The following is a 12,615-nucleotide window of genomic DNA, read 5'->3' as shown; positions in this document are numbered from 1 at the left end:
CTGGCTCACTCAAACAATCACTCAAATCCCACAAACAAATGTGTCCTAATAAGGAGGAGGACCCTGCTGACTCTTTGTTCTGTAAAGTCTTACCTTAACAGATGAGTTAAAGGATGGGATTATTCTAGTAGGTGATTGTGGATGCTGTTGTTGATGTTGAAGGAGGCTGGCAAATGAGGGGCCACAGCTGTGTCAATTATAATAACAGATACAAAGCTGAGTGTGGTAGTGCATACCTATATTCTCAATACTCGCAAAGATCACAAGTTCAAATCCAGCCTGGGCTACATAGTAAGTCCAATGGAAGCCTGGGCTACATCGTAAATCCCAGGCCAGCTTGGGCTACAGAATAAGTCCATGTCTAGCCTGGGCTACATAGTAAGTTCAAGGACAACCTGGTCTACATAGAAAGTCCAAGGTCTGCTTGGCCTACTTACATGACTCTTCTCCAAACAACAACAGTTTTTTTTTCTTTTTTGGTTTCTGTCTCTTCTATTTCCGGTACACCAATTCCAGTGCTGTAGTTTGGGGTTGTGGAGGAGAACTTTCGTCATGTCTGATGGTCCAGGATTTCCCAAGCAGCATGGCAAACAAAACAGTGCAGCAAACAAGTCCGTTTCGATTGTTGAAGAAAAATATGACACATGGAAAGTGCTGTCTGAAGAAATGGCTCTAAGATGAGACAACGCCTCGGGAGACTGGGCTTGAATCTTGTGCTAGTTTCCTCATGATGAAAACAATGATGTTCTAAACCACATTCTGTTTTGGGAATACAATGCTGTGCTTCCATTTCAACAGTGCATTATCTCCATATGGCAACCCTGGAAATCTTGTCTGATATTAAACAGATTATAGGAGAGACAGGTAGAGAATAAACACTGTCATTAAAAAGGGATTATACGATGAATATTTTTTTAATTTTTGTCTGTCGTACCAGGTTCAGTGTTCTGCATAAACTCTAAAACACGACAATTACTTTTTGTTTTTAAAATTGCCAAAGAGAATGGACCTTATACTTTCTATCTAGGTCTAATTGAGACGATGAAATACCATTCAATGCTTGAAAAAAGAAAACAAACTGTGTTTCATTGTCTTTTTTTGTTAATTTCTTATTTTTAGTGTTTTGGGGTTCATTTTAACAATTATTTTTTTCATTGAATTAATTATTTTCTTATTTTCTAGTGTAGATAAAAATTTAGGTTGCTGGTCTTTGTTTCTAATCTAAGAATTATTGTTTTAAATAAAGTTTCCTCTTAGCACCGTCATAGTTATGTCTTACATATTTTGATAGTATGTTTCCTATCTTCTTCTTTTTTTCTTACTGTTACATAATTTAATTATTTCTTGACATATGTATTACTTGTGAATGTGTAATTTAATGTTTCTAGACTGGGAGACTCCTGTTGTCTCTCATTGAAGACTTCTATTTTAGTTATGTTGTATTAGCAGAACACATCCCTAGGGGCTGGAGATGCAGCTCAGTGGACAGAGTGCTCACTTGGCTCTCACACAGCTCTGGTCTCCACCTACAGTGGTGTGGTGGTACATGCCCATAGTCCCTTTACCAGGAGAAGAATCAAGACTTCAAAATCATCTTGGGTGCATAGTGTGTTTGAGGCCAGCCTGGGCTACATGAAACCTGTATAAACATATATGTCCCAAAACACATCTTTTCTTAGGCATTTTCCACACTTTGTTCTATGGTTTCTGAGTGTCTGAAAAGTCCAGGGGTACTTGAAGGAAAAGAACAACCTGGTGCTACTAGGGACTGTTAGTTCAGAGACATTGCCTGGTGAAGCCATCTCATCCTAGCTGGTTTCTGCCTGCCTCTGTTGCTGATGGGCTGATGTGTGTCCACAGCTTTACTCATAATTGCCCTGCTTCATTTTTAGCTGGACACATTCTTGCTTCCTGGTAAGGCTTTGATGGAGTAGTGACATAAAGAATTGGGGTATCCTTCATGCCCACTGATTCTCTCAACAATAAGGTCTTTCTCTGTAGAAATAGTTTCTCTGTTGCATACATTATCAGAAATAAATAAAACACTCTTTTGTGTTTTATTTTGACACTGAGTTTCATTATGTAGGTAGGGCTGGCCTGAAACTCACTTTATTAACCTGGTAGGCATTGAACTCACAGAAATCACCTTACTTCTGAGTACTGGGATTAAAGGGACATACCTGGCTCCTTCTCTTTTTAATTTGTTTTTTTAATTTTTCTCTATGGTGTGTGTGTGTGTGTGTGTGTGTGTGTGTGTGTGTGTGTGTGTTTTGACCAAAGAGTCTATCAGATCCTCTGAACCCTGATCCTCTGTAAGAGCAACCAGTGTTCCTATGCAGTAGGCCATCTCACCAACCCCTTCTGCCTGTTTTGTAGGTTTCTCATTGACGACGCTTGAATCCTGGCTTTAAAATCCTTGTTGACAATTCTGACAATGGTTTTCTCTTGGTGTCACCACCAGGGAACTGGTTTTTCTCCTCTGCTTTTCATTTAGGGGGATTGTCATGGTGTGACGTGATTTCCATTTTGACACCACTTGTCTAGATGTCAGTAGTCCTGACACTGTGGGTACAGTGGCTGTGTATCCTTCATAAACTTTTGGTGGTGTATTGTTTTTTTTTTGGGGTTTGCCTGATTGAATAAAAGGGATTATAACTCCAGTTCATACCAACAGACATATTTTAGACGGGTCAGGAAGAGTGGTTTCCAACCTTCCTAACACAACCTTTTAATACAGCTCCACCAACTGTAACATTATTTCATTGCTACTTCATAACTTTAATTTTGCTATAGTTATGAGTTGTAATGTAAATATCTGGAATACAGCATATATGATATGTGACTCCTGTGCAAGGGCAATTTGAGCTCCCAAAGCGGTCTCAATCCAAGGATTAAGGACCACTGATCTGGACTTAGTGGGATGCCCTTACCGACGTAGATGGGTTTCCCAGTGTTGGTGGGGAGGAGTCTCCTCTCTTGAAGGCAAAGGATCTTCCAAGATCAGGCTTTTTCCTGGGTCCCTCTATAATAGTGTACACACTCTTGATGGTTACTGATGTATCAAGTGACTCCAGGCAGTTTTCTTTCACATCCTCGAAGATAGGATTCTAAAAAGGGTTCTGCTAGACAAAAGCAGTGGCTGAAGCTATCCCTAGTGATCTTTCCCTTTTCCTAATGGCTCCTTGTCCACGAAAGGCCAACAGTAGATGTCTGAGTCCATTCTAAGCTGCAACTTTCCAATCTACACTCTTCCTCTGTGCTGTTTCTTTAACAAAGAGCACTCATGCTAAACCTGAAACCATCTTGTCTTCAGTCAGCACTAACAACCTAGTCCTCTCTGCCAGCTATGCTTTCCCATATGACCCAGCTGCTCACAATTCTGAGGCATGTTCATGCTTTTATGGACAAACAGAATGGCACTGATTGGCTAGTGTATAATGACACAGATTCTGTATTATTATGATTCAGAAACCTGTAAATACAAGATGAAGAGACCATCGGCAGAGGAAGGAGTTCTTGTGAAATGTTGTCACCACAGAAGGGATCCAGGGGGCTAGGAATAAAAGAGAGGGAGCCAAACTCCTTTTTCATAATTTAACCTTTTTCCACAATAGCATCATTAATGGATCTTTATTTGTAGGTTGCATCCCTCTTAACCTAATCAATTCTTCACAACTACATTCCCACTGGGGATTAATCTTCAGAAAATAAATGTTGGGTGATCACATTCAAACCAGAGATGATGGTGAATATTTGGAAATCTATAGTGGGGGTGGGTATTATTCTTCCCACGTGGTGTACCCTTAAGATCTCTAACTACCTCCTTCCCCACGGTAGCCTCACTGAATGACATGAATTCCGGGTTATTAATGAGGTACAGAAACCAAAGCTCATTGCCATATCCTGTCACAAGTATCAAGCTCGCAACAGCAAGAGCCCAGTGGGAAGGAAAATATGAATAATCTTTATGGTATCTCTAAAGCATAAACCCCCAATTTAATCAAAACATTGTTTTAGACTCAGCTCTCTTATATCGATATTCTTTAAATGTACAAGTCAGTGGGCTTGCATGTGACTCCTAGTACAGGTTTATACTGTACATTAGCCATCTTCTTTCTCACAACTCACCACCATTTCCACCTGCACACACACACACACTCACACACACACACACACTCACACACACACACACTCACACACACACACACACATACACACACACACACCCTGCTGCTCCCCTTCCTTTTCCTAAATGCCCAATTTCACATAATATCCCTTATTAAAATCTAAATTTTGCAATCATCTGTTTGAGTCTGGCTTGTTTCACTTAATATACTGTATTTTACAGTTCCATCCATTTTTCTGAGAACAAAACCCTTTGCTCTTACACATAGATGAAAATCACATCAATGTATATCAACTTTTTTAAGCCATTCATCCAGTGATCAACAGCTAAGGTTATTCCAATGGCTTGTCTATTGCACACAGTGTGGCAATCAGAATGAATGTGCAGGGGTCCTGGTTAGTTTTTATTGTCAGTTTGACTCAACCTGGGAAAAAGGAGCCTCAGCTGAAGAATTGCCTCCATCAGAACGTCCTTTGGCACATTTGTAAGGATTCTTTTTTGATGGTTGATGTAGAAGGGTCTAGCCCACTATGCATAGTGTCATCCCCTATGAAGGTGGCCCTGGGTTGTATGAGAAGGAGAGAAAGCTGAGTAGGTCATGGATAGGAATCCAGTACTCAGCATTTCTAAGTTGTCTCTGCTTCCTTTCCTGCCTCTAGAGTCCTGCCTGAGTTCCTGCCCCTACTTTGCTCAGTAACAGACTGGTACTTAGAAGCCTAGAGTGTGAAAATTTTCCTCCTCAAGTTGATGGCTATGATGAGATTATTCTTCTTGTTGCCTACTTGTTCTTCACTTTTTTGAAAGTTCTGTCTGTTTAATGTTCTTAAAATGATGATATCACATGTTTTCTCATGGGCTCTCTGTCTCTCACCGTGTCTCTCTCTGTCTCTGTCTCTGTCTCTCTCTGTATTTGTGTGTTTGAGTGTGTATATGTGTATGATTGTGTGTGTGTTTGTGTGTGCATGTGTGTGTGTTTGTGTGTGTATGTATGTGTGTGTGTTTGTGTTTCTATGAGTGTTTCTGTGTGTATGTGCGTATGTTTGTGTATGTGTGTGTGTGTGTGTGTGTGTGTGTGTGTGTGTGTGTGCTTTCCAGGGTTAAAAAAATCCCCAATGCTTTAAATCTCTGCAGGTGCCTAGAGAAGGAAGATTAAGGGGAGAGAGGGGGGGAATTCATGTCATTTGAGTTAACCCCACATTGAGGTCAGCCACATAGTCGACCAACAGTCACATAATGGCAGAGTAGTCATAAGAGCAGAGAGAGAGTAAAACTCAAAGTGTGAAAGAAAATGTGCTTAAAACTACGATAGAAGGAGAAAAAGAAGACGGTGCACTTAGAAAATTGGACAGATTTTAAAAAGCTGACATAAGTCGTTAAGCTCTAAGTACATTTAAAAAATTATAATGTTAAAGTGGAAGGGAATTATTGGGAAGAGGGAAGGGATGGTCAGAGTGTAGTGGGGACAGGGGAGGGTTCTAAAAAGAATCCTTTTGAAGATCTGAAGAACTATGTGACACAAACAATTAAAGTGGCCTGTAATTTACAGGTAAATTCCATACTTACCTGGATCCAGTATTCTGTCTACCCATATTTCAAAAACAAAATTACCTCATCTATTTCATCCTGTTTTACTGCATTTGATCTAATAAATTCCTTGTAATCAGAAGTGCTGATAAATTTTAAAGACATTTAAAATATGACTGGTCGATATTGGGTTTGTGATAAGTTTATTCCGACTTTGGAAGCAGGTCCAGGAGCTAATTTTTCCTCGCTCTTTGCAAAGAATCCATAATTCATGATTGCCATTGTCTTCAATACAAGGTATTTAATCTTGTCAAATTCCAGCTTTGTTTCAATAAAAATGGCCCTCCTCTAATTGTGGGTTTTGATAGAGCTAATTCTGTTGTTCTATCCTGTGTGCTGCCTCGGAAAGAGAGCCTAGCAATATTTCTGATACGGAGAATAACTTAAAGTTAACCAAAGAAAACATAGGAGCTGGGAAAATAACCACCAAGGATGTTGGTGACTCAGAAACCAAAGAGTTTTTCAGAAAAATAAAAAGCATGAAAAGAGCTACTTGGGCAGACTGTGACTCGAGTCATCAGAATATTTGGGTGGGGACTTTATTTTGGTTCACCAGGAGGCTACATGAGAAGCTAAAACCTAGATGCTGGAAGTTTCTAAGCGTAACTAGGGAAGGAACTGGCCTGAGAGGGGTTCTATGACGTAAGCAGAGCCTGGATGATGTCACAGAGCACAAGGGCGGAGGTTGCGCATCTCTTCCACTTGGAGGCGCTAGACTACTTTGAAGGTGGGTTCACTATCTTTGGAGCGGGGTGTGAAAGCTAGTTCAGCTCCTGAACCCCACAACTGTTCAACAACCTATTGGTGCCTGACCGGTTTCAGAAGACAGAATCTGGACGACTAGGACATTTTCTTTTGGTAAATACGTTTATGAAGATAACTGGGACCCTTGTAGCACAGAAAGCTAAAAGTTTTCCCTCGTACAGCAAGTAACCTTACGTTCTAATGTCTTCCACGTTTGAGAGCTAGGCAGATGGTCTAGGCTAGTCAGTCTCCGGAGTTTATTATTCTTTGCTAACAATATCTAATTCAAAATTCTACTAAAATGCCAAAGCTCCTCTCTGTGCCTGTGTATTTTTGGAGAAAATATTTCTCTTTTTTTTTTTTTTTTTTTTAATGGAGCTGAGGAACCCAGGGCCCTGTGCTTGCTACGCAACTGCTCTACCACTGAGTTAAATCCCAACCCCAGTAGATATTATTTCTAAAAGGCTATTGTTGCCTACACAAAAGACTCTTGTTGCGGTCGAAAATGCAACAGCTTCGGGGAATAAACCTGGGGCTGGGTCAGGATGCACAGTAGAGAAGGCCAGTGGACTGCTGTGCTTTGTCTCTGGGCAGATACTTGTGGATGTTGCCAAATAGCTCATAGTTAGAGGGTAGAGAAGGGGTGTGGCCACCCTTCTGGCTCCTTTGCTATCCTTTCTCTGTTCTGCTTGCTTAAAGTGGGGACAAGGATACTTAATCCCACACTGACCTAGCCATTCAAGGAGATGTTCCTCAGCATAGGCAAAGTGCCTCGGGCTGAAGAAATATGTCTAAATATGTTATTCTGAGCTGTAGAGAACCATTTTTTCATTTTCCTTTGAACTTTAGATTTTGATTTATGAGATTGGGTTTTTCTGTGGGTAGTTTTGTCTATCCTGGAACTAATTCTGTAAACCAGCCTGGCCTTGATCTCACAGAGGTCTGCTTCCCTCTGCTTCTGGAGTGCTGGAATTAAAGGTGTGCTCCACCATTGCCCAGCACTTCTATGAACTTCTGATTATGACAGCATTAGATTCAGATGCTCAAACCTGTTTACCATCGCCTTCCTCACCTGCTCCAAAGTTCTCATAGACAAGAGCCTTGGTCCAGCACCATCCCCAACCCCACCCCCATTGTTATTGCAGGTACTCATATGACAGAGGTACCAGCTTTGTCTCTGGTTTAAGCAGGTGAGCTCTTCAAACCCAGGCCATGGGAAAGTATGAAGCCTGAACGCAGAACAATAGCCACAAGACAGTGGACCAGGAGTACCGTGGCCTACCACACTAGGTCTACAGCCAAGAAGAAGAGGGTGTCTGTAAGGAGGATGAGCACACCATCCTTCCAGAAGCGGAAGAGGAAGAGGCCTTCTCCCCAGTCCCTGGGGAACATTGTGGGGTGCAGAATTTCACACGGATGGAAGGAAGGTGATGAGCCCGTCACCCAATGGAAGGCCATAGTTCTAGATCAACTGCCAACAAATCCCTCTCTCTATCTGGTCAAGTATGATGGAGTTGATTGTGTCTATGGACTGGCACTTCACAGTGATGAGAGGATTTTAAAGCTTAAGGTCTTGACTCACAAAGTTGTGTTTCCTCAAGTGAAAGACGCCCAACTCGCAAGTGCCATGGTTGGCCGTGCTGTGGAGCATAAATTTGAGGGCAAACATGGCTCTAAGGACAACTGGAGGGGGGTGGTCCTAGCCCAAGTGCCAATCATGAAGGACTGGTTTTACATCACCTATGAGAAAGATCCAGTCCTATATATCTATCAACTCCTGGATGATTACACAGAAGGTAATCTCCGTATCATTCCAGAGATTTCGCCAGCAGAGGTGAAGTCAGAAGTTGGCAGCGACATCTTAACAGGTCAATGTGTGCAGTTCACCAGAAGTGACGGGTCCAAAAAGATCGGCAAAGTCATTTACCAAGTTCTAGCCAAGCCTTCCGTGTACTTCATCAAGTTTGATGGCGACGTCCACATCTATGTCTATAATCTGATGGAAAAGATCCATTAAGGTGAAATTCACAAAGTGAGGGGACATATATGGGGAATTTATAGGATTGGGGTGAAAATGTTTGTTTTTCTGTGTTTCAGATACCCAATGGCCTTTGACATCCCCAGTATCTTTTCCAGTGGAATTTGTTTTTGCTCTAAAAATTAAAATGTGTGATGTGATGTGTTGTGTATGCACACTTTTGTGGAGGAGACTGGCTGTGGTGGATGGAACATTGAGAGGAAGCCGGAAAGTTCAAGGCTGTGAACAGTAAGTCTAATGTCACATACACTAAAACAAACAGTACTGAGCTAGTCTGGTCTTTAGGGAGAGGAAAAAACTGGAGATAAGGCTTAGAGGAGCAGGGATGGCACAGGGGAAAAAAAAGATGGATGTTTAGGAAGCAGTGGAGAGGGGCCAGAAATAGATAGACTCTCTGAGGGGAAGTTTGAGGGAGAAACAGATAGTTGGCGAAAGAGTGGCAGGTAACAGAGAGGTGGTCTTGGAACCCAAGGGGAAACCCAATAAACTGATCCAAGCAGACTCAGAATCAGAGAAGATCAGGGATTGTTTGACTAACAAAACCTAATGAAACCAGTTTCACATATGTAGATGTATTATTTTTATTTATCTAGGTAGGGCAAGGAATGAATACAGGAGACCACAGTGACAAGAATAGTCAGGTCCCCTGGAGCTGAAATTAAAGGTGGTTGGGAGCCATCGGACATGAGCTCAAAGAACAAATCCCAGTCCTCTTTCAAAGCAGATGAGCTCTTAATCCATTGGTTATCTCTGAAGGCCCCTAAAGTCATCTTTTTAAATAAATCCAACCTTCACATGCAGAGAAGAGACCAGGATGAGGGTAAGAAAGAATAAATTGATGGTGATGTGGAAGAAAGACTAAAGAACACATGTGGGAGTTGAGGATACTGAGGGACGAAGGAATTCCAAGATGGAGTTCTCAAAAAGTGAAGCAGAGACCCAGGAAGAACAGAAAGGGTCTCGAATGACTTGAACTTGGGCCACATCCATATTGGTCTCTTTGCTTCCTTAAAGAACAGCCAAGCTATCACTACAGAGGGTGGATGTGAGCTGGTGGCTTCCCCAGAGGACATTTTGACGAGGATAACTCAAGAATAGTGAATGCCAAATTAAGTTTATATCTATCGATTCCTGAAAGTGCCATAAAGCCCATTATTTTGTATGATCAGTAAAAAGAAATTTAAAAAAGAACATGAGGATGCCATGAGCTTATGTCAGGTATTACGTGGATCCTTTGTTTAGCTTCCCTGAGCACTGTTAGACTCTGTTGGATCCTGTAATATTTTTGAGGTCTCTTCTGAATGCCCCTAGATGACCACAAAGGGCTCCTGCACTGGCTTATCTTGCCTGACTCTCCTTCGACTGGATGGCTTCCTACAGACCTCTGGGCCCTTTTACCTTATCTAGCCCCAGGAAGTTCCCATCTTTTACTCACATGAAAGCTTATCCACAGAAAACTCTTGATGGTGCATCCAATGCAGAGGTGCTGATCTCTCCTATGCCATTTGCCGTGACATTAAAATGCTTTGCGGTTCCTGACCACGTAGCTCTCTCCTCCTGAGAAGCTCCTGTGCACTACATGGGGACTCTCTGAGCCACATCTACACTCCAAGTGTTTCTTTGTAGGCAACCTTACCTTCTACTCATTCATTGCTGTTTCTTCTCTCAAGAATAAGTTTCTCATTGTAGGACTTGAAAATATTTTCTATCTTTGATTAATTCTGCTGTTTGGAATTTTTATACTGGCTGGTTGTCTACCAGTTTCATTTCTGCGAAAAGACACCATGACCAATGCAACTTATAAGGGATAAAATTTTCTGGGGGGGGTTCTATTTTTTTCAGAGTTGGGGATCATACCCAGGGCCTTGGGCTTCCTTGGCAAGCGCTCTACAACTGAGGTAAATCCCAAACCCCAAGGGACAACATTTAATTAGGGCAGGCTTTCAGGTTCAGAAGTTCAGCCTATTTTCATCAAGGCAGGAATCATGGAAGCGTCTAGGCAGACATGTTGTTGGAGAAGCATATCACCCCCACAGTGATATGCTTCCTCCAACAACACCACACCTACTCCCACAAGGCCACACCTCCTACTTGTGCCACACTTACCATGGGAAAATCACATTCTAAACACCACCCTGATTTTATGCCAACTTGAAACAAGCTAGAGTCATCAGAGAAGAGGGTGCCTCATTTGAGAACATGCCTGTATAAGATCCAAATGTAGGGCATTTTCTTAGTGATTTGTGGGGGAGGGCCCAGCCCACTGTGAGCGGCACCATTCCTAGGCTGGTGGTCCGGGTTCTATAAGAAAGCAAGCTAAGCAAGACATGAGGAGCAAGACAGTAAGCAGTGCCACTCCATAGCCTCTGCCTCAGTTCCTGCCTCCAGAATCCTGCCTGTTTGAGTTCCTGTCCCAACTTCCTTTGGTGATGAGCAGCAATGTAGCTGAATAAAACTTCTCTCCCTAAATTGCTCTTTTGGTCACGATGTTTCCTTACACCAATAGGAACCCTAAGTAAGACAATGTCTTATAGAAACAGTGTATCTAGTAGAGCCACAGACTCTTACCTCATAACCACAAATAAAAGGTATAGACACTTTGTTTTAATTTAAAGGTAAGGGTTGCTCATGTACTGATCTGTGAAGTTCTAGTTTGCTTCCTTCTCTCGGTGATGAATGTCATGATCAAAACTACCTTGCGTAGGAAAGGGTTATTTGCCTTACAGGTTAGAGACCATCACTGAGGGAAACCAGAACAGGAGCTTGAAGCGGTAACAAGGACACTGTTTGTTGGCTTGCCCCCTGTCTCAGTCATTGTTCTGTTGCTGTGAAGAGACACCATGGTCAGGGCAACTGCTATAAATGAAATTATGTAATTGGAGGATAAATTACAATTTCAGAAGTCTGGTCCATCATAATGGCAGGGAGCAGAACACTGGAGAAATAAAGAACTACTGCTTTGTAAGCAGAGAGAGAGAGCGAGAGAGAGAGAGAGAGAGAGAGAGAGAGAGAGAGAGAGAGAGAGAGAGAGAGAGAAATTCTGGGAAAGCACTGGGCTCTTGAAAAATCAAACACCACCCTTGTCAACACACCCACTTCCTCCAATAAGGCCACACGTCTTAATGCTTCTAATCCTTGAAAATTTTGTCACTCCCTGTTAACTAAATATTCAAATATATCACTGTGGGAGCCTTTCTTATTCAAACCGCCACACTCCCCATGTCTTGCTCCATTACTATTTCTTACAGCCTAAAAGGCTATTCCTTTTATACATGACTACTGATGAACTTTCCCACAATGGTGGGCCCTTCCACAATAATCATTAATCAAGAAAATGTTCCATAGACTTACCCAAAGACTAACTATTGGAGGCAGTTCTTGAATTGTTCTCTCGTCTAAGTTGACTCCAGATTGTCAAATTGGGGGAAAAAAAGAGAGAGAGAGAGAGAGACCCAGCACCGTAATGTTTCTCTTACTCCATGTTACATACTCACCACCAGACACTCTCTTCTCTCAGTGTATAGACCCACTTCCCTGTATGGTAGAACTGAAGAGTAACTACTGTCACCAACATGAATACTTGAGTATATATGACAAGAAATGAATACATTCTACAGCTCAAAACGCCAAGCAAAAGCATTTTAGTGTGTGCTACACTTACTGGGAGACTGTCAGTCACTAGCCATTTAATGGCTCACAGTAGACCACAGAACCAAAAAGTAACAACCTACATATCATCTCCTCTCAGCAGGAGACAAAACCCTTTCTCAAAACCCATGAATATATCTGTACGCTTAGATTTTTTCAAAACCTACTTTATTTAGGGTTCTAAAACACTTCAAACACCCTTCTAGCCCACCAACCAGAGGTAAGAGAGAGAGAAAGTTGATAGGAAAAGGTTGAGAGTTGTGGACCTATTTAGAAGTAATTCTTTGGGGTAACTCCAATCTTCATTGTGCAGTACTGTCCAATAGGAGATGCAAAAAATGAATCAGTAGCAGTGCTTTGATCTGGCAGAGACCACAAGTCTCTAAGAAACCAAAAGAAGCAGCAGAAGCATTCAGAATCAGCCCGAATAGCTCAGGTTCTTTTGTGCATTTATCATTGCGGAAGGAAGACTATC

At 41.9% G+C, this 12,615-nt stretch overlaps 1 protein-coding gene across 3 annotated transcripts; it reads left to right on the top strand.

Moving 5' to 3' along the window:
- Positions 1-6,384: 6,384 nt before the first annotated feature.
- On the top strand, positions 6,385-8,633 carry LOC147998040 (Y-linked testis-specific protein 1-like). Of its 3 annotated transcripts, none has more exons than XM_087601355.1 (3): positions 6,385-6,437; positions 7,600-8,472; positions 8,552-8,633. In XM_087601355.1, exon 2 carries the CDS (start codon positions 7,677-7,679, stop codon positions 8,469-8,471), a length of 795 nt encoding a protein of 264 aa, XP_087457481.1. In that variant the 5' UTR covers positions 6,385-6,437; positions 7,600-7,676; the 3' UTR covers position 8,472; positions 8,552-8,633. The 3 variants fall into 3 exon arrangements, with proteins under 3 accessions (XP_087457481.1, XP_087457480.1, XP_087457482.1); XM_087601354.1 differs by having other exon boundaries at positions 6,414-6,568; XM_087601356.1 differs by having other exon boundaries at positions 6,424-6,568; positions 7,645-8,472.
- The last annotated feature ends 3,982 nt before the right edge of the window (positions 8,634-12,615 follow it).

Source organism: Rattus norvegicus, chromosome Y (assembly GCF_021556685.1).
Source record: "Rattus norvegicus strain SHRSP/BbbUtx chromosome Y, alternate assembly SHRSP_T2T, whole genome shotgun sequence".
NCBI lineage: Eukaryota > Metazoa > Chordata > Mammalia > Rodentia > Muridae > Rattus > Rattus norvegicus.
This window is presented reverse-complemented; position numbering and strand designations above follow the sequence as displayed.

Coding starts and splice junctions, on each gene's coding strand:
- LOC147998040 (XM_087601355.1), top strand. CDS start 7,677: ATGAAGCCTGAACGCAGAACAATAGCCACAAGACAGTGGACCAGGAGT.